This window comes from Budorcas taxicolor, chromosome 7 (genome assembly GCF_023091745.1).
Source record: "Budorcas taxicolor isolate Tak-1 chromosome 7, Takin1.1, whole genome shotgun sequence".
Taxonomy (NCBI): domain Eukaryota; kingdom Metazoa; phylum Chordata; class Mammalia; order Artiodactyla; family Bovidae; genus Budorcas; species Budorcas taxicolor.
The window spans coordinates 8013030-8031911 of NC_068916.1; the positions used below are offsets into that span (position 1 = coordinate 8013030).

General features: G+C 57.8%; 2 protein-coding genes and 1 non-coding gene across 3 annotated transcripts in view; 1 reads left to right on the forward strand and 2 right to left on the reverse strand.

Annotated features, from left to right (window-relative positions):
• Window positions 1-13502, forward strand: part of CPAMD8 (C3 and PZP like alpha-2-macroglobulin domain containing 8) — a 98770-nt gene extending 85268 nt beyond the window's left edge. Inside the window, exons 31-42 of the mRNA XM_052643814.1 lie at window positions 1557-1643; window positions 1718-1854; window positions 2252-2407; window positions 2534-2596; window positions 3448-3632; window positions 5824-5911; window positions 6657-6731; window positions 7728-7833; window positions 7922-8032; window positions 8834-9043; window positions 9598-9715; window positions 13481-13502. Of these exons, the coding sequence (XP_052499774.1) occupies window positions 1557-1643; window positions 1718-1854; window positions 2252-2407; window positions 2534-2596; window positions 3448-3632; window positions 5824-5911; window positions 6657-6731; window positions 7728-7833; window positions 7922-8032; window positions 8834-9043; window positions 9598-9715; window positions 13481-13502 (1358 nt within the window). The remainder of the gene's footprint in view (window positions 1-1556; window positions 1644-1717; window positions 1855-2251; window positions 2408-2533; window positions 2597-3447; window positions 3633-5823; window positions 5912-6656; window positions 6732-7727; window positions 7834-7921; window positions 8033-8833; window positions 9044-9597; window positions 9716-13480) is intronic.
• TRNAG-UCC (transfer RNA glycine (anticodon UCC)) lies at window positions 4135-4207 on the reverse strand. The gene has a single exon. It is a non-coding gene; the product is annotated as a tRNA-Gly (tRNA).
• A 2759-nt stretch (window positions 13503-16261) lies between the features above and the next one.
• F2RL3 (F2R like thrombin or trypsin receptor 3) lies at window positions 16262-17667 on the reverse strand. The gene is made up of 2 exons (XM_052643815.1): window positions 17562-17667; window positions 16262-17295 (listed from the first exon to the last, which is right to left on the reverse strand). Exons 1-2 carry the CDS (start codon window positions 17665-17667, stop codon window positions 16262-16264), a joined length of 1140 nt encoding a protein of 379 aa, XP_052499775.1.
• Between the last annotated feature and the right edge of the window lie 1215 nt (window positions 17668-18882).

Below are 18882 nucleotides of genomic sequence, written 5' to 3' on the forward strand. Positions count from 1 at the left end.
CATCTGACTCCTTTGCTAACCCATGGGCTGTAGCCCACCAGGCTCCTCTGTCCAGGGGATTTCCCAGGCAAGACTACTGGAGTGGCTTACCGTTTCCTTCTCCAGGGGTCTTCCCCACACAGAGGTTGAACCCGCATCTCTGGCGTTGGGAGGCAGATGCTTTACCACTGTGCCACCAGGGAAGTCCATGTGTGTGTCTTAGTCGCTCAGTCGTGTCCGACTCTTCGCTGCCTCATGGACTATATCCCGCCAGGCTCCTCTGTCCATGGGATTCTCCAGGCAAACATGCTGGAGTTGGTTGCCTTTCTCTTCTCCAGGGGATCTTCTTGACCCAGGGATCGAACCTGGGTCTCCTGCATTGCAGACTGATTCTTTATCATCTGAACCACCAGGGAAGCCCTTACTCATTTATTACTCATTCATTATCGCATCTACTAGTGACTTCATTTGATAAGGTGGCTTGAGCCTGAGCATCATTTTCCTCCCTAACGAAACAGAGGATGCTACCCCAGTCCCCACTGGGGAGAAGAGTGCTCAGGGATCCCTGGTAGAAGATCCCCCCGGCTTCCTAGAAACCATCCCCAGGCAGAGTGCTAGGAGGCATGGGAGGGCTGCAGCCAGACCCCACCCTGCCCCCCATTGCTGGGTGAGCCTCAGAAAGCCTCTTCCATCTGGTGGTGTCCATCTCCTCAACTGCAAAATGATTCCCCGTTGTGTTTGGGGAGCCCCAGTCACCAAGCTGTGACTTCTTGGAATGTCTCCAAAATCAGTCCCCTCCCCCTGCCCCCTGGCCTTCCCAGCAGCTGCACTGGGATCAAGCTTCCATTCACCTTCTCTACTTAAGAAGAAGAAGAAAAAAATTATTTAAAAAGCAAAATTCTAAAACCACCCAATTGAACGATGGTATCAATTTAGGACTAAATGCTCAAGATCTGAGGCCAGGAGGGCTGATTTCTCTGTGTTTTGGGGGCTTTTTACATTTCACATGAGCTTAGAATCCTTGTTGTCTTTGGAAATAGGGAGTGACTTCCTGGGCCCCGAGGGAGGATAACCCCGGGCCTGCATCAGGGCCCCAGCCAGAAGGGAGACCATTGATTAAGGAAGTCTGCCAGGGATGCAGAAGAGTAGCCATTGATTAGTGATGTCTGTTGGGGGTTCAGAAAAGCAGCCATGGATTGGTAATGTCTGCCAGGGCTTCCCTGGTGGGCTCAGTGGTAAAGTATCTGCCTGCAGTGCCAGAGACGCAGGAGATATGGGTTCAATCCCTGGGTCAGGAAGATCCCCTGGAGGGAGAGCATGGCAACCCACTCCAATGTTCTTGCCTGGAGAATCCCATCGACAGAGGAGGCTAGCAGGCCGCAGTCCATGGAGTCGCAAAGAGTCGGACGCGACTGAAGTGACTGGGCAGTAGCAGCAACCAGGGGTGCGGGAGGGGCTGGATTTGACCCTGTCGTTGCAGATCTGAGATGCAGCCCCAAGGCCCTTCCTGTCTCCGCCATCTTTCCCTGGTGCCCTCTTCCACGGGGGCCCAGCCTTGATCTGTTCTGGCCTTGCAGATGGGGTGACCCACTGGAGCTTGACGGGTTCCCGGGATGTGGACAAGGATGCGTTCCTAAGCTTCAGTGATGGGGTCTATCAGACAGGTACTGGCCACCCCAGCCCCAGTGCCTGCTTTGGGCCCTGGGTCCTGGGTCCCAGCCAGCCTCTTCCCTTGCAGTGGTCTCGGCCGAGGTGGAAATGACAGCTTATGCCCTGCTGACCTACACCCTCCTGGGAGACGTGGCCACCGCCCTTCCCGTGGTGAAGTGGCTGTCCCAGCAGCGGAACGCCCTCGGGGGCTTCTCTTCTACTCAGGTGCTCCAGGCAGAGCCAAAGGGAGGGGCTCAGGTCTGGGTGGCCTAGGCTCGGGACTCAGAGCCCTCTAGGAAGTTACCCGGTGCGTCTAGTCTTAGGACGGCTCCTTACCTGCACCTCTGGGAGCATGAAGTCCAAGAGAGGATGGGAGGATGAGGCTGAGGGATGGATGCGGCAGGCTCTGGGATAGGGACCAGCCCCTCCTTCAGTGGAGATGCCCTCCAGCTGCCTGCGGTCCCCAGTTCTCTGGGTGTCTACACCAGATCTGCTCTCCGTTCCAGCCACATGAGTCCCTGGCCTCAGTGAGGGTCCATGGGACCCCCAGTTTGGGCCAGGCCTCTGGCACAGGGTGGAGGCAGCTTCTGGGGCTGACTTCGGTCTCCGGCTCTGTCCCCAGGACACCTGTGTGGCTCTGCAGGCCTTGGCAGAGTACGCCATCTTGTCCTATGCGGGTGACGTCAACCTCACCGTCTCCCTGGCCTCTACCAACCTGGACTACCAGGAGACCTTCGAGCTGCACAGGGGCAACCAGAAGCTTCTGCAGATGGCCGCGGTATGTGTTCCCAGGACCAGGGTTGGGGGGCAGGACGGCGAGAGTGGCCCCTCCTCGCTGCCTGTCTGTCTGTCCGTGTGTGTCTGCAGGTGGGCGGAGGGGAACTGTAGCGCCTTCTCTCCCCAGATCCCCAGCCTCCCCACGGGGCTGTTTGTGAGCGCCAAGGGTGAAGGCTGCTGTCTGATGCAGGTGAGGCTTCGGGGAAAGGGGAGTGCTCCCAGGGGATGCCGGAGGGCTCAGTACCCGGCCAGGCTGGGTGGGGTGGCTGTGTGTGTGAGAACCACCCTGAGACAGCCTGTCAGCCCCCTGAGATGTCACCCACGCTGGAGAAGGAAATGGCAACCCACTCCAGTATTCTTGCCTGGAGGATCCCATGGACAGAGGAGCCTGGCAGGCTACAGTCCACGGGCTAGCAAAAGAGTTGGGCACGACGTAGCAACTAAACTACACCACCACTGCCCATCAGAACCCAAGGTGGATGGCAGTGCGTCCTCCTGGGTGAAACTGCGTCTGATTCTCATTTTGGTGGTCTCTGACCCTGAGCAGAGCCCCCTGCTCCACCCTCCACTGTGGGACTTGCCTGGTGGCTCAAGGTTACTCTCCCAGCCAGGTCTGAATGCAGATGACCAGCCCGGACTCAGCCTGGCCCTCCCTGAGGCCCCTTAGTCAGCAGGCTCAGGATTTAGTGGTGGTCTGGGCGGGGCAGACTGGTCTCCTGAGCTTTGGTCAGTGGTCAGAGGGCAAGTCAGGCAGGAGACCCCTGTAGCCTCAGGTTCTCCATCTGAAAAATGGAGCCCAGACAACACAGTAGTTAAAGGAGAGGGAGCCCGGTATGCAGACACACCTGGGCTTGAGACAGGGAAGAATGGGATGATGGTTGTACCTACACCATCAGGATTAAAGGGAATGATGACCATGCCCAGGACTGTCACCAGTATCATTGACCTCATCGTTCTAGCTGTCCCCCACCTTCTCCTGCCCCTGTCTTTCCCCTCTCCACCCCTACGGCCCCTAAGCCTCTGTCCTCCCCCATGCCCCAGATTGATGTCACCTACAATGTGCCCGACCCGGTGGCCAAGCCATCCTTCCAGCTGCTAGTGAACCTCCAGGAGCCTGAGGCTGAGCAGCAGCGACCCCCCTCACCTGCCTCCTCAGTTGATGATGATGACCCAGCAGCTGACCAGCATCACCAAGAGTACCAGGTGACCCTGGAGGTGTGCACCAGGTAAGGCCTCCTGCCCCGCTGGCTGGCACCCCCACCTGGGTGATGTTCTGTAGAGTGATGCTCTCAGCTAGGAACATCTGGGGGACTTACCTAGCCCCATAGATGTTTCCCCGACTAGAGCCAAAGTTGTGGCTGACCAGCCCCCGTGGTCCTTATTCTGATTACAAGACACACCTCAGCAACACCCATCAGGAAGCTATGAAGGACAAGATTTCTTACTCACAGGTCCTGAAGGGTTCTTGACTCTCCTGGGAGTCACATGGTGAGGTCACCAGTAGAGAGAGAGAGAAGTCGTGGACCGGCGGTTCTGCCTTTATTGAAATCTGAGGGGAGGGGTGTGCCTAAGGTTTTGTGGAGTCACTCTTTATTGGTGAGTTTAAAATGTAAGAATGGTAATTGCGGTGCAGGAAGGGGAAGGCAGGGTGACCCAAGTAGTCAGTTATTTAAATAACCCAGGGCTATTTTATTTTGGTCATCCCACATACTTTATGCAGAATCTTAGCTCCCTGAGCAGGGATCGAACCTGTGCCCCCTGCAGTGGAAGCGCAGAGTCTTAACCATTGGACCATCAGGGAAGTCCCTACTCAGGGCTTTCTGAAAGAGAGATATTCATGGGTAGGGGCAGCCTGTTTCCTTATTGGTTGTTGTGTTAGTAGCTGTTAATATCTTCATTCAAGATGAGTGTCTTTTAAATGGATCCCTTTGCAATCAAAGGCTTACGCTACAGATGAGTGGAGTAAATGGAAGTGATTCTGAGTGGGTGCCGCAGACTCCAGTGGCAGATGGGGCTGCGAGGGACGGCTGTTTGTGGCCCTTACATGACCCACCTGCCCCAGGTGTGACCCTAGAACCAGTTCACAGAGGGTCCCCAGGAAGTAAGGGTGCACGCAGCTGCCCACAAAGGATGCTCGTTGCCATGGCACTTATGGGGGAACCCAAAGGTGGTTGGTAGCCATGGAGCTGAAACCCATCAGAGCTGCCCAGGCACCTTCCTTAACCTTAGCTCTTAACCCTCATGTGTCCAAGGCCGCCCCCAACTTGGGAGGTTCTGAAGAACAAGCCCAACTGGGCCCAAGCCCCAGAGTAGCAGGTCCCCGAACCATTTCTGGTTCGCAGTGAGACTTGGGGTGGTACCACTCAGCAGGGCTGTGACCCACCATCCAGTTGGGTGGAGGAACAAGAAGCAGCTGGACTGGCCCTGGCACGTCTGTTGGGGACACCTCTGTTCCTTTCTCAGATGGGAAGAAACTAACCGTGTGCCAGCCAGGTATGGCATCTCTTAGGCCCCACCTCCATAGAAGCCTCCTCTGCCCATCCCAGGGGCTCTGGTCATCCCATCCCCATGTGCCCATGGTCTGCAGGGCCCTCACTGAATATCAGCCTCCCTGTCACCAGTACCCAGCACAGGTAGGGTCTGGCACGTAGCAGGCCCTAGAGGCAGTATTTACCCACTGCCTCCCCCATGTCACAGAAGGGGAAATGGGGCTGGCACTGGCGAGCAGCCTCGGCTCAGTGGCCCCACAGAGCCGTTTCTCACCCCGGAGGCACGGTGGTTGTTGTTCAGTTGCTCAGTCGTGTCTGACTCTTTGTGACCCTATGGATTGTAGCCCACCAGGCCTCTCTGTCCATGGGATTCTCCAGGCAAGAATACTGGAGTCGGTTGACATTCCCTTCTCAAGGGGATTTTCCTGACCCAGGGATCAAACCCATACCTCCTGCGTCTCCTGCATTGGCAGGCAGAATATTTACCACTGCACCACCCAGTCGATACCCCCCAGAGTTTGCTCAAACTCATGTCCATTGAGTCGGTGATGCCATCCAACCATCTCAACCTCTGTCACCCTCTTCTCCTCTTGCCCTTAATCTTTCCCAGCATCAGGGACTTTTCCAATGAGTTGGCTCTTCGCATCAGGTGGCCAAAGTATTGGACCTTCAGCTTCAGGATCAGTCCTTCCAGCGAATATTCAGGGTTGATTTCCTTTAGGGTTGACCTGGGTCAAGCCAAGAACACTTGGCAAGGCCTTTTGGCTTCAGTCTTTCAACTGTGAAATGGAATGACCAGTGACCCCGCCAAGGGTGTCTGTGCAGCCAGACCCGGGGCAGGCTGGAGGGCTGTGGGGACAGAGCAGACCAGGAATTCCACTGAGGGGCATGAGTTCAAGGGCCCTTCTTTGTCTCCTTTCATCGACAGGTGGCTGCATGCAGGGTCCTCCAACATGGCGGTCCTGGAGGTGCCCTTACTGTCAGGGTTCCGGGCGGACGTCGAGAGCCTGGAGCAGGTGAGGGGGCGCTGGTGGGCGGGGCCGGGCAGGGTCTGTGGACCTGCCCTGGTTGCAGATTCCTAGCCCTTCATAAGGTGGGGTTGTGCTTTTGTTTTTGCCTTACTTTCTCCCGGCAAAGTTGGTGCTCTGAGACTGGCCACTGCGGAGGGGCAGGTGGGGAGGGGTTGGGTCTCTCCCCCAGAAGGTGTCACCCACTGGGCCATCTGTGCTGTTACCCATGCGACCAAGGATGCTTGCACTTTGGGGATGACATGGGGAGCCAGGGAGTCTTGCCAGCACCCTCCGCTTAAAGAGAGACCAGCCCCATTTTGCGTGTTGGGGAGATGGTCACCAAGAGAGGGAGCAGCCTTGCCGAGGAGGTCAGCAGTGTGGGGAGGGTGGAGCACCCTGGGGGGGTGGGGGGTGGATGGTGCAGGTGAAGCAGGAGCAGGTGGCAGGGCTCAGTGGGCGCCTCGGGGGCTTGGCCTGGGGCTGGGACTTGATCGGCGGAGACTGCGGCAGGGAAGTGGAGGCAGGCACTCAGGACAGTGATACCCAGCCTTGAATGCCCTCTCAGGAGTGCTGGCTGCCACCCCCCTGGCCCAGCCCATGGGGACTTGCTGGATGCCTGTGGGCAAACTCCTCAGCCTCTGAGGCCTCGGCTCCTCATGGGTCCAGCCCACCTTGGGCCCTTGGATCTCAGAGGACGAGAGTATTGGGGGCAGAGGGGCTGGACAGATCCTGACTCTGGCTTCCTTGCCAGCTGCTCCTTGACAAGCACGTGGCACTGAAGAGGTACGAGCTGGCTGGCCGCAGAGTGCTCTTCTACTTTGATGAGGTACTGAGGGCTGGGGGAGCGGTGGGTGGGGTCCTCCACAGCAGCCGTGTTGGTGAGGGCATAGCTGCCATGGCCTGTTAATGGTTCTGGCAATGCTCTCATACCAAGAAAGAAGAAACTGGAAGAGTCAGTCCATGCGGAGTCGGCACGGCTGCCTGCTCTGTGCCCCAGCCAGCTTGCTTTGGTGAAAAAAATTAGGAGAGGTGTGGAATAGTATCCAGGTATCCAATGAAGCACTGACTTTCTGAGTCTCAAAAACATGCTGAGTTGAACAGACAGAAAGCAGACTGGTGGTTTCCAGGGTTGGGGGGATAAGCAGTGGGCGCAAATGGAGATGCCGTTTCTTTTATTCTTTTTTTCTGGAGGATAAATGTTGTGTTGGTTTCTGCTGTACAAGGGAGTAAATCAGCTGTATGTATACATATCTCCCCTCCCTCACGGACCTCCCTCCCACCTTGCCCCCCATCCCACCCCTCTAGGTCACTACAGAGCACTGAGCTGAGCTTCCCACTAGTATCTGCTGTAGATATGGTAGTGTATTTATGTCAATCCTGGTCTCCCAGTTCGTCCAGCCCTCCTCTTCCCGCTCTGTGGCTACATGTCCATTCTCTACGTCCGCATCTCTATTCCTGCCCTGCAAACAGGTTCATCTGTACCATTTTTCTAGATGGAAAAGTTCCACAGTGGTTGCACAAGATTGTGAATGTACACACACACACACACACACACAAACACACACACACACACACACAGGGAGGAAGGGCATCTGGCATGGTGAGTGTGGGAGATGAAAGACCAGCTGAGACACTTCCCACGTGGGTGGAAGAACCCACAAAATCGAAATAAGATCGGGTTTCTGTTTCACGCCTCCGGGGCACCCCGCAATCAACCAGTTCTGGGTTCACACTTTGGGGCATCATAGAGCACAGAGGCCAAAGCTCAGTCTCCAGCCCTAATGGGCCCAGCCAAGCCTGAGCCTGCCCGCTGCCCCTGCAGATCCCCAGCCGGTGTTTGACGTGCGTGCAGTTCCGGGCGCTCCGGGAGCACGTCGTGGGCAGGACGTCGGCGCTGCCCATCTTGGTGTACGACTACTATGAGCCTGGTAGGCCCACGTCCGCCACCCGCAACCCCAGCTCGGTCCCTCACCCTGTCACCCATCACCCGGTCACCCTTCTCCCTTGGTCCCGCAGCTTTCGAGGCCACGCGCTTCTACAATGTCAGCGCGCGCAGCCCGCTCGCCCGGGAGCTGTGCGTGGGGCCTGCGTGCAACGAAGTGGAGCGCGCTCTGCCCCAGGGCCCCGGTGAGTGCGCGAGGCCATTGCCCCTTCCGAGCACCCGCCACCGCAACACGACCCGTGGGCCTGTGGGAGGGCTGCCCATTTGGAGGGAGTCGTCAGGCGGGGGAGCGTACAGCGTGGTAAAAGGAGGAAGGCCCGGCTCGGTCAAGGGCGCGCGTCCTGAGCCGAGGGGGTTGAAGTGCGCAGGCAGGGTGGAGGGAGCGGGGATTCGAGGGGTGCGAATGAGCAGAGGAAGGGGGCGGGGCCCTAGCTGGATGAGGGCGGAGCCCATCGAGGTGCGGCGGGCAATGAAGAGGTGGGGCCTGGAGAGGGGGGTGTGGGCCGTGAGGAGGGGGCGGGACCTAGCCTGGTGGGGATGGCAGCGAGGGGCGGGGCCGGGAGTGGACAGTGATGGGGCGGGGTCTAGCCGGGTGGGAGGGGCGGGCGTAGAAGCCGGAGCCCTTGCCTCCCCTCCCCCATAAGCCAGATCCGGGGACCCAAACCGTGAGCGCAGACTGGTGGCAGGGAAGGGCGGAGTGGAGTTACTGGGAACCCTTTTCTTTATTTTCCAAACTTCTTGAAATGAATTTAGGTTGCATTTAGTTCAAAAGTTTTATTTTTAAATTTTGTTTTCATAAATACTAGGCAAATACTCGCGTGAAATTCCACCAGGTCAGGGTTCAGGGCTTCCTGGGCACTGTCTCCACTCCGTGGAGCGTGGTTCTGGCCTCTAGGGACTTCTCCATCCCAGGCCCAGGCAGAGGCGAGGGCCAAATGGGGAGCTTGGAGTTCCCAGGGCCCTGACAACTTCGCCTCGCCCGCCAGGCTGGTCCCCGGAAGAGCGAGGTCCCGTGGCCGTTCCGGAGGAGGGGGTGACAGTCACGCGCTGTGGCTGCGCCCGCGCCTGCAGCATCAGCGGGGACCCGGTGTGCGGCTCCGACGGCGTTGTCTACGCCAGCGCCTGCCACCTGCAGGAGGCCGCCTGCCGCCGCCGCGTGAGATTGGAGCCCGCGCCCCCTGGCCGCTGCGCGCTTGGTGAGGACCCACCCCACGGCCGGCCTCGGGGGCTCCACCTCGTCCCGGAATGTATCACTCCATCTTCTCCATCATGCCATCTCCTCTCATCACCTCTTTGCGTCTGGGTCCGTTTGCACGGCTCTTTGCGTCTGGGTCCGTTTGCACGGGGTTCCTTAGTGACTCAGCGATAGAGTTTGCCTGCAATGCAGGAGACACGTTTTTGATCCCTGGGTGGGGAAGATCCCCTGGAGGAGGAAATGGTAACCCACTCCAGTATTCTTGCCTGGAAAATCTCATGTTGGGCTATAGCCCACGGGGTTGCAAAAGAGTCTTAGCAACAAGAACCCTTTGCATCTCCTCCGTCTTGATCAGTCTTTCTCCAGCCCCATCCCAACTTGGTGCTTTTCTGAGTCTCCTCATCTCTGATTTCTGTGTCCCCTTCCCCATCTTGTGACCTCACCTCCTATTTGTTGCTCTAGGCCACACATGTTTCCTCAAGCCCCCTGGGCTGTTGGTCATTCAGATCCTCTCCCCTCCAGTGCCTTCCCTACTGACTCAGTCCTTCCTTCTAGAGCAGCCGACACCAGCCTTGGCCTTGTACAGCTACGAGTATGACTTGGGTCCCTTGGACACTGGGCGCCTGGCAGCTGGCCATGAGTTGGCGGACTTGGAGAAGGAAGCAGAGGACAGGTGAGAGCTGGATCTGCCCCCAGTCTCCCTCCACTGTGGAACCCGGCAGGAAGTGGGAGCTACTGATGGAGGGTTGACCTGCAAAATTTTGGGAGATGAGGTGGATAACCTGTTCTCCCTTGACCTGCATCCACTCGATGAGTATCAGAGAGCAGCCTATATGTATAGGGTGAGCTTAAGAAGCCCTCCCAAGGACTGAACCTCAGGACAGACCTGTCCCTGAGACCCACTCACCCTTTTAAATAAGTTATTCATGACGCAAGGAATGTTTTTTTCAAGAGGGGGTGCTATGGAGTCTTGCAGTGGGGTTAAAATTGTACCCATCTGGCTCAGATGGTAAAGAATCTGCCTGCAATGCAGGAGACCCGGGTTCAATCCCTGGGTCTGGAAGATCCCCTGGAGAAGGGAATGGCAACCCACTCCAGTATTCTTGCCTGGAGAATCCCATGGACAGAGGAGCCTGGCAGTCTACAGTCCACGGGGTCAAGAAGAACTGGACTCGACTAAGCCAAGCCACTAAGCACACACACCTAATACAAAAAAAAAAAAAAAGGTGGGGGGCGAAATTTATAGCCAAGGGGCACTTCCCTGGTAGCCCAGCTGGTAAAGAATCTGCCTGCAATGCAGGAGACCCTGGTTTAATTCCTGGGTCGAGAAGATCCCCTGGAGAAGGGATAAGCTACCCACTCCAGTATTCTTGGGCTTCCCTGGTGGCTCAGCTGATGAAGAATCTGCCTGCAACGTGGGAGACCTGGGTTTGATCCCTGGGTTGGGAAGATCCCCTGGAGGAGGGCATGGCAACCCACTCTAATATTCTTGCCTGGAGAATCCCCGTGGACAGAGCAGTCTGGTAGGCTACAGTCTGTGGGGTTGCAAAGAGTCCGACACTACTGAGCAACTAAGCATAGTAAGCATAGCCAAGGAGTGGGGAAGGGGAGACAGTGGATGGAAAATTACTGAGAGGAAACAATAGGGGGTGGAGGGGGGATATTCTAGCTAAAGAGACTGAACCTTATTCTTGCTGATGGCAGGCCAGGTTGATTGAGAGATCATGAGAGATGGGGCGGAGCAGGGCAGGATGAAGAACCCAATCAGATATCAAGAGGGATCAATATGGAGGATATGGGGTTCCGGCTAAATTGATATATTAGCCAGATTCTTGCTCCAGCTGGACAGTGTCAAGATGAACACGGAAGCCTAGAATTTGAGACTGAGGTGAAAAAGAGCTCAGAGGAGCCCAAGTGGAGTGTGGTAAGGGAGAGAATCTCTGTTCCCCTGAGGGAAGGATGGAGGAAATGTCACCAGAGAGCTCTGTGTGGGGAGGCTGGGAAGGGGCTTCCTGGAGGAGGCAAATCGTTTGGTTTGAGCCAACTCAACTCAAGTGGTTTAAACAACAGAATGCTCTATCAGCTTAGGTAAGTGCCAGGTCCTGTAGGCTGGCTGCACTGGCAAGCCTCAGAACCCTGCCTTCCTGGGTGGGAAGGGTCTCTCCACCCCATGCTGGTTTATATATCCCCACTCAGCAAACCAGTAGGAAAACTTTTCTACCAGGACTTACCAAAGTCCTGGAGACTTGAGGGTGTACCATCTTGCACTAGGCACCGGGTTTAGTTCACACGCATGTAATTACTGGTAGAGCTGGCTTTAGGGTTACTGCTGCAGTTTACACCCTACCGTTCTTTTCTCCTTCCTAATCAAATTTATTTAAACAAAATTTTTTATTCATTTATTTGGCTCCATTGGGTTTTAGTTCCAGCGTGGGGGCCCTTTCATTGCAGAGCATGAAAGGAAGCTCTTCAGGCTCCAGCTGTGGCTTGAAGGCTCAGTAGTTGTGGCCCTCGGGCTTCAGTAGTTATGGCATATGGACTCTCTAGTGGTGGGTGGGGAGAAGGCAATGGCACTCCACTCCAGTGTTCTTGCCTGGAGAATCCCAGGGACGCAGGAGCCTGGTAGGCTGCCGTCTATGGGGTCATGCAGAGTCGGACACGATTGAAGCTACGCAACAGCAGCAGCAGCAGCAGTGGTGGGTGGTGTGTGGGCCTAGTTGCTCCGCAGCCTGTGGAATCTTAGTTCCCTGAACAGGGATCGAAGCCATGTCCCCTGACAGGCAGATTCTTAACCACTGGAGCACCAGGGATGTCCTCTCCATGCCCTCTTTTGGATTAACTGACCATCTTTTAGAATTCCACTTTGATTCGGTTATCGTGGTAGCTCTGAGGAACCAAACTATATATATCTTTAAACTTTTCACAGCCTACTTGGTGAGAGTATGGTAACCATTTCGCCAAAATGTAGCCACTTTGAAGCTGGTTATGTCCATGTGTTGTCCCCTCCCGTCCCTTATGCTATAATTGTCATATGTTCAGTGGTGACTCAGTGGCAAAGAATCCACCTATCAATGCAGGAAACGCGGGTTCAGTCCCTGGGTGGGGAAAATCCTCGGGAGAAGGAAACGGCAACCCGCTCCACTGTTCTTGCCTGGAGAATTCCATGGACAGAGAAGCCTGGAGGGCTGCAGTCCATGGGGTCGCAGAAGATTCGGACACGACTTAGCGACTAAATGACACCTTTAAAGTCTCCCGGGTGTTGCCCATTCTTTCCAGTGTCTTCTGAGACAGATCTGCTTTTATTTTCATTATGGAAGGGGAGATTTTTATTAAACTTGAAAATCTGAAGTGACCGTAGGCTCACAGGCAGTTGTAAGAAATAAGAGAGAGAGCTTTAGGCGCCCTTCATCCAGTTCCCCTCACTGGTAACAGGGCCAAGAATTCGAGATACAGTGTTATACCAGGAAACTGACACCAGTACAGCCTGCCCTTCTCACTCATATTTCACCGCATTTACGTGTATTCAGTGGCCGTTGAGTCTGCAGTTCCCACACATGTGAAAGTGAAAGTCGCTCAGTCATGTCCGACTCTTTGCCACCCCATGGCCTATACAGTCCATGGAGTTCTCCAGGCCAGAATACTGGAGTGGGTAGCTTTTCCCTTCTCCAGGGGATCTTCCCAACCCAGGGATCGAACCCAGGTCTCCTGCATTGCAGGCTGATTCTTTACCAGCTGAGACAAGGGAAGCCCAAGAACAGTGGAGTGGGTAGCCTATCCCTTCTCCAGGGGATTTTCCCAACCCAGGGATCAAACCAGGGTCTCCTGCATTGCAGGCAGATTCTTGACCAGCTGGGCTATGAGGAAAGCCCCTTTCAGCACTTGTAGTTTTTTGTAATCATGACTGCAGTCAAGCTACTGGACAGCCCATCACCTCAAGGATCCCTGTAGCTGCTGTTTTATAGTCACACCCACCTTGCTTTCCCCCAAGGCATTCATCTGTCCTCCCACCCTATAATTTTGTCACTTCAGGGCTGCTTTGTAAACAGAATCATGGGGTACGTAACCTTTCGAGATTGGCTTTTTCTCACTCAATAGAGTGAGAAAAGTGAAATACTGACACACCACCATCCGTGGCTGGTGCCGGATCAGTAGTTCCTCGCTTTTCATAGCTGATCGAGTTCCACGGATACGTTCTAGATTTGAATGGTGGTTCCATGCAAGCTACGCTCATTCTTACCGAAAGTGAGCACCCCATCCCGCCACTGTGAGGGGCCTGGCTGGACCATGTACCCCCACCTCTATTCCAGGGGGGTGCTCCTGTCTCAGTGGGTGGAAGCAGCCGTCCTGAGTGCCCCTTGGCGGCCAGTGCATGGGAGGGGTCCACAGCCCCTCCCCCAAGGCCTGCAGCCCACAGGCATCTTCCCTTCTCTCCTATCAGTCAGAGTGGCTTCTCCTCCTAAAACTCCAAGCTGGAAGACGTGATCAGGCTGTGGTCTCTGCCTGCTGGAAGAGGGCCAGCGACAGGAGACTTGACCATCTGGGGGCTGGGAGACCCCACCCCAGGTGACCCCTGCTGCCAACTGAACCCGATAAGTGGACCGGCAGAGACCTGCCCTGATGGATGGGGCCTCCCGGGGGCCCAGCCTTCACCTCAGCAGGGAGCACGGTCAGTGGGGTGGCTGGAGGCCCCTTCCCCCTCCTCCCCAGCTGCAGCTGGAGCTCCAGGCGCCCCACCCCGTAGCCCACAGGCTGGGTAGCTGGAGGAGCTCCCACAGCCTGACACGCTGCTCCCCAGAGAAGGGACATCTCTGGGAAGGACTCGTGGCCAAAGGCCTGTTTCTGAGGGGACATGACTCTGGCCAAGTCTTGGACACAGCGTCAGCAACTTGGAAACAAAACAGGCCCCTCTTCTCCAAAACGCAGAAGTCCGAGCCTCCTTTTGGGCCACTCAAGCTGCGGAGTCCCAGGACCCGAAGCCCAAGTTGCCCCAGATCTGTCACAGTCCCTGCAGCCCCATCTAGCCTCAGGGGCCCCCTGAATGTTTGCTCTGGATGGCACCAGGGTCTGTGGGGAAGTTCTGGGCTCTAAGAAGATGCACTTTCATCTTCCTGCTTCTGGACCTCACCGCCCCTTGAACCCCCGCTCTCCCGGGGCCCCACCTGGAGGATTGTCACCCCCACTAGCAACCTGGGAGGGTGACCCAGCTCCGGACCAACCAAAGCCATGCGCGCAGACCTGCCTCCGAGCTGCTCCTCCCTTGCTGGCCTGCCTTCTCCCTCCACGGTGGTATTTATTTCAGCCCACACAGCTCATCTTGGGACAGCACAGAGACCCTGAGTGGGCGGCCCAGCCTGGGGGTCCCCGACATGCAGTGCTGATCCCCGACCCCCACCAGCCTACAAGGTTACAGTTCCCTTGGCCAAGGCCCTGTTGCCCACTTGCCATGGAGGCCGCTGGTGTAATAAAAGCTCATTTGCTTCAAGTCCCTGGCAGGCTTGAACTTCCTGTGGCCTGGGGAGGCTGAGGGGCAGCTCCAACGGCTGAAGCTGGCTCTCATCTGGGCCTTTGCTTCCATCCCTTCATCCACAGCCCAGCCTTTCCGAGGAGGATGGGGAGGAGGCATTGGAATACCTAAACCCCAAGATAATCATAAATTCAATGCATTTGTAAAGAATCATTCCAATATGGGGGCTTAGAACCCGCCTGTCAATACAGGAGATGGGGGTTCTATCCTTGGGTCAGGAAGATCCCCTGGAGAAGGACATGGAAAGCCTCTCCAGGATTCTTGTCTGGGAAATCCCATGGACAGAGAAGCCTGGCGGCTACAGTCCATGGGGTGGCAAAGAGTGGGACACAACTGAACGGCTAAACAGCAGCAGCATAGCAACAGAGCAGAGGTCTCACGCACCCTTTCACCCAACTTTCCCAATGGTAACATCTCGGGATACTCCGGTACGTCATCATACCAGGTTAGTGACACGATATGCTTCACTGACATTACTCACATGGCCCCAGGCTCCCTCTTATGTGCGCGAGCATGTGTGTGTGTCCTGGGCCTGGTCACTCTTCCCCCGACCTGAGACATGAACTCAGTGGGGAGCCCAGAAATGATGCCCATTCCCGCTGCCTCTGGGGATGGCTTGCTTACCCCCACAGCTGATGCCTCAGTGGCTCCCGACACCGTGCCCCGTGCTGCCTGTCTGGGTGGGGAGCAGCAGGTTATATGTTGGGGGGGCTGCGATCGCCCCTCCGCATGTGGTGTCCCCCAACATGGGGGGATTCATAGCAGCCTTCAAGTGGTGGTGGTGGGGGGTGAGTTTTGCAAAGCTGCAGCCCCCTGAGCCTGGGTGCACAGCCTAAATCCTCCTGTTGCCTATCCACCCGCTCCACGGGGGAGCTGACAGGAATCAGACCACAGGTGAGGAGCAGGAGGTGATGTCTGGTAGCCAGGGTCACAGCGGGAGGCTGAGCCCCATGGCTCCCGATGATGGGTTGCACCAGGCTTTGGGGGGCTGAGAGGGGGGCCTCAGAGCCATAAAGCCCATCCCAAAGCCGGAGCCTGGCTTCTGGGGATGAGAAGGACCGCCAACAGGGCTCCCAGCCTCCTTGGTTACCAGGGCTGTCAGGGGCCCAAGCCCCCTCCTGGGTGGGATCCTGCAGCAGGTCTTAAGGCAGCATCAGCCTCGCCTCATCCCTACCTTGGATTCAGTCACAAGGGAGCTGGTCAGACCCAGGAACCTACGTTGAATCCCCATCTTTTCCTGGGGCTTCCATAACTCAGTACCACATACCAGGTGGCTTCAAACAACAGAAGTTTATTCTCTGGCAGTTCTGGAGGCTAGACATCCGAGAATAAGGTATAGGCAGCGCTGCTCCCTCCGGGGCCTCTGAGGGAGACTACCCCAGGCTGCCCCCCTGGCTGCTTCTAGTCGCTGCCAGCAGCCTGCTTGGGGCCACATCACCCCACCTCTGCCCCCGCTGTCAAGTAGCCTTCTTCCCTGTGTGTCTCTGCATCCTCTTCTTGTAAGGACACCAGTCACATTGGATTTAGGGCCCACCCTGCACTCCAGTGTGATCTCATTCTAGCTAATCACACCTGCAAAGACCCTGTTTCCAAATAAGCTCACCTTGGGAGGTTCTCAGTGGATGTGAATCTGGAGGGGACCCTATTCAACCCAGAATGACTCCCTTCCTGTTCATCCAGCCTGTGAAGGGCCTGTCACACGAGCGAGGAGGACCGGGTCCCCGTCGCCCGGCTGCCGCCCTCCTTGGAGGCCTTGGTGGTGCGAGGTCCCCGGCGTAGCAACCCCTCCTGCACCTTGCTCCTGAACTCGGCAGACACGAAGTAATAGATGAAGGGGTCCACGCAGCTGTTGAGGGTGCTGAGCGCCAGGCTGGGCACGTAGGCGGCGTACAGGTCCCCCCAGGCGTCAGGGCCGGGGTTTGAGAAGTGCAGCAGCAGCAGCATGTTGCTAGGTGCGAAGAGGGCCACGGCGGAGGCCAGCACCAGCGCGGTCAGCCGCAGCGCGTGGCCGTAGCGCCGGCCCCCAGCCGCCAGCGTGCGCAGAGTGGCCCCGTAGCTCAGCACCATGGCCAGCAGCGGCAGGAAGCAGCCGAACCCCGCCAGGCAGATGAAGGCGGGCCGCCAGTAGGAGGCCTGGGCCCCGGTGGGCAGCACGTCGTGACACAGCACGTGGTCGGAGCGCGACAGCCGGAAGGTCTGCTGCTGCAGCGCCAGGGGCATCGCCAGGGCAGCCGCCACCAGCCAGGCTGTGACGCAGAGCCCGCTGGCCAGGCGCTGGCCTCGCAGGGTGCGGGCCCGCAGTGGGTGCACCACGGCCAGGTAGCGGTCCAGGCTGACAGCGGCCAGCAGCAACAGGGAGCCGTACAGGTGGCCGTAGAGCGCGGCCGTGTCCAGGCGGCAGGCGGCCTCGCCGAAGGGCCAGCGCTGGCCCCGTAGGTGGTAGGCAATCCGCGGCGGCAGCGCCAGGGCCAGCAGCAGGTCAGCGGCCGCCAGGTTCATCAGCAGCATGGTGGAGGGCAGTCGGGGCACCTGTGTGGCCAGCACCCACAGCGCCAGGCTGTTGGCAGGCAGCCCCACTGCCAGGACCAGCCCGTAGAGTGCAGGCACCAGCCTCGTGGGCACCCAGCCCAGCAGCAGGGCCCGAGAGTTGGGAGGGAGCTCCAGAGTGTTGCTGTCATTGGTACAGGGCTGGCCTGGGAAGCCGCGGGGGTGGGGCCTCGGTGTGCTGTCTGTGGGGAGAGCGATCCGGAGGGAAGCGGATAGAAGCATCACCACCCTCACCCACCACCCACCGACCCCTCATCTGGTTCCCCGACTGGATGGTGCTACCTCCTGAGAAACTAGAGTGGGCCCCAGTTCTCAGGAGCCCCCGGGACAGAGCCAGACACAGACAACCCCAGCTCCTGTGGACTCCCCGCCTACCCCTAGTTCGCTGTCTTTCCTTTGCTGGCTCTGGGCGACCTCCCTCCCCAAGGCAGGGCCCGAGGTCACTCACCATCGCCTTCTGCTGCGCTCCCCACCTCCTCATAGCTGATGGGGGTCTGGGTGTCACCCAAGCTGAACCCCAGGGCCAGAGGCCACAGCAGCAAGAGTACCCACATGTTGGTGGGGCTGGGTGCTCACTGCTCTGGGCTGTGGCTGGCTGACCTCGGGCTTCCTGCCTGGCTGGACCCCCACCCCCAACTTCCTGAGTGCCCGTGGAGGAGTTAACAGGGCCGTGTGAGATAAGCCAGCCCCTGTCCTCACGAGTGGGTGGGCGGCTCCAGGCCTGGCCTCAGGAGATCGGGCAGCGGGGCTCACTCTGGCTCTAGATGGTCAGCCAGTGAGATGGAGGAGGAGGGGCTGTCAGGTGGCAGCCCCCACCTCCAGCCCCGGCCCAGCCTAGGAAGCCCCCGGGGGCCAAGTGGCCACTTCTTGCTGGCCGGTCACATCTCGGTTCCAGCCCTCTGGAACCACGTCCCTCCCTTTCTTGGAACCAGCTGTCTGCACGTCATCCCTCCCCACCTAGTCAAGAGCCCTTGGCCCCTCCTGAAGCCCTCTCCTCCCAAGTCCCCACCCCCAGCTCTGGCAGGCAGGACACCAGGTCAGAGGTCAGAAGAGGGGAGTGGACCCCTCGTAAATGCCCCTGGCCCTCTGTGGGTGCTGCCTGACGTCATGCTGGCTAACGCAGCACAGGCCCCCAGGGAGATGCAGAGGGCGATGGAGAGAGCGGAAGGCCTGGGGGCCTGGGGTCTGCTGAGGATAACTATTGAGGAGGTTTTGGTCTTCAGCCAGAGCCCCCAGTGCTGACCACGTACAGTCCTGGGGGTCTTAGGGGAGCCCAGCGGCGGCTCTCTCTGGGAGAGACCTGCTTCCTCTTCTCAAAGCCCCTTCTTCTCCTGTCCTGGGCCCACCCTCCACCTGGGGTCCCAAGTGTGACCAGGGGCTACAGCCGTGCCTGAGCTGGAGGGAGGTGGCCAGCTAGCCCAGAGAGCACCCCGAGGCCCCTTCCCTTCGGGCCTTCACCCCAGAGACCTCTCTGTGTCCCACCGGGAGGGGAAGGTGCTCCTCTCTCCTGAATGAGATCCCCCTCCAGACCTCAGAAGGGGCTGTGCCATCCTACCGTGGGGTGGACCAGCCCTAGGGGTTCTTGGTCTCTGTGTGGTCAGGGCTGGGCCACAGTGGTGGGGGCAAGGTCGGGGAGCAGGGGGATCCTGAGGGAGCCGTGGGGTTGAGGGAAGAAGAAATGAACTCGGGGTTGGAGAGGGGATTGGATGAGACAGTGTCCTGGTATGGCGAGCCCTAATCTAGCCACACAGCTGGGGACACGGAGACCA

Coding starts and splice junctions, on each gene's coding strand:
- F2RL3 (XM_052643815.1), bottom strand. CDS start 17,667: ATGTGGGTACTCTTGCTGCTGTGGCCTCTGGCCCTGGGGTTCAGCTTG. Junction 17,296..17,561: donor GAGCGCAGCAGAAGGCGATG/GTGAGTGACCTC, acceptor CTCTCCCCACAG/ACAGCACACCGAGGCCCCAC.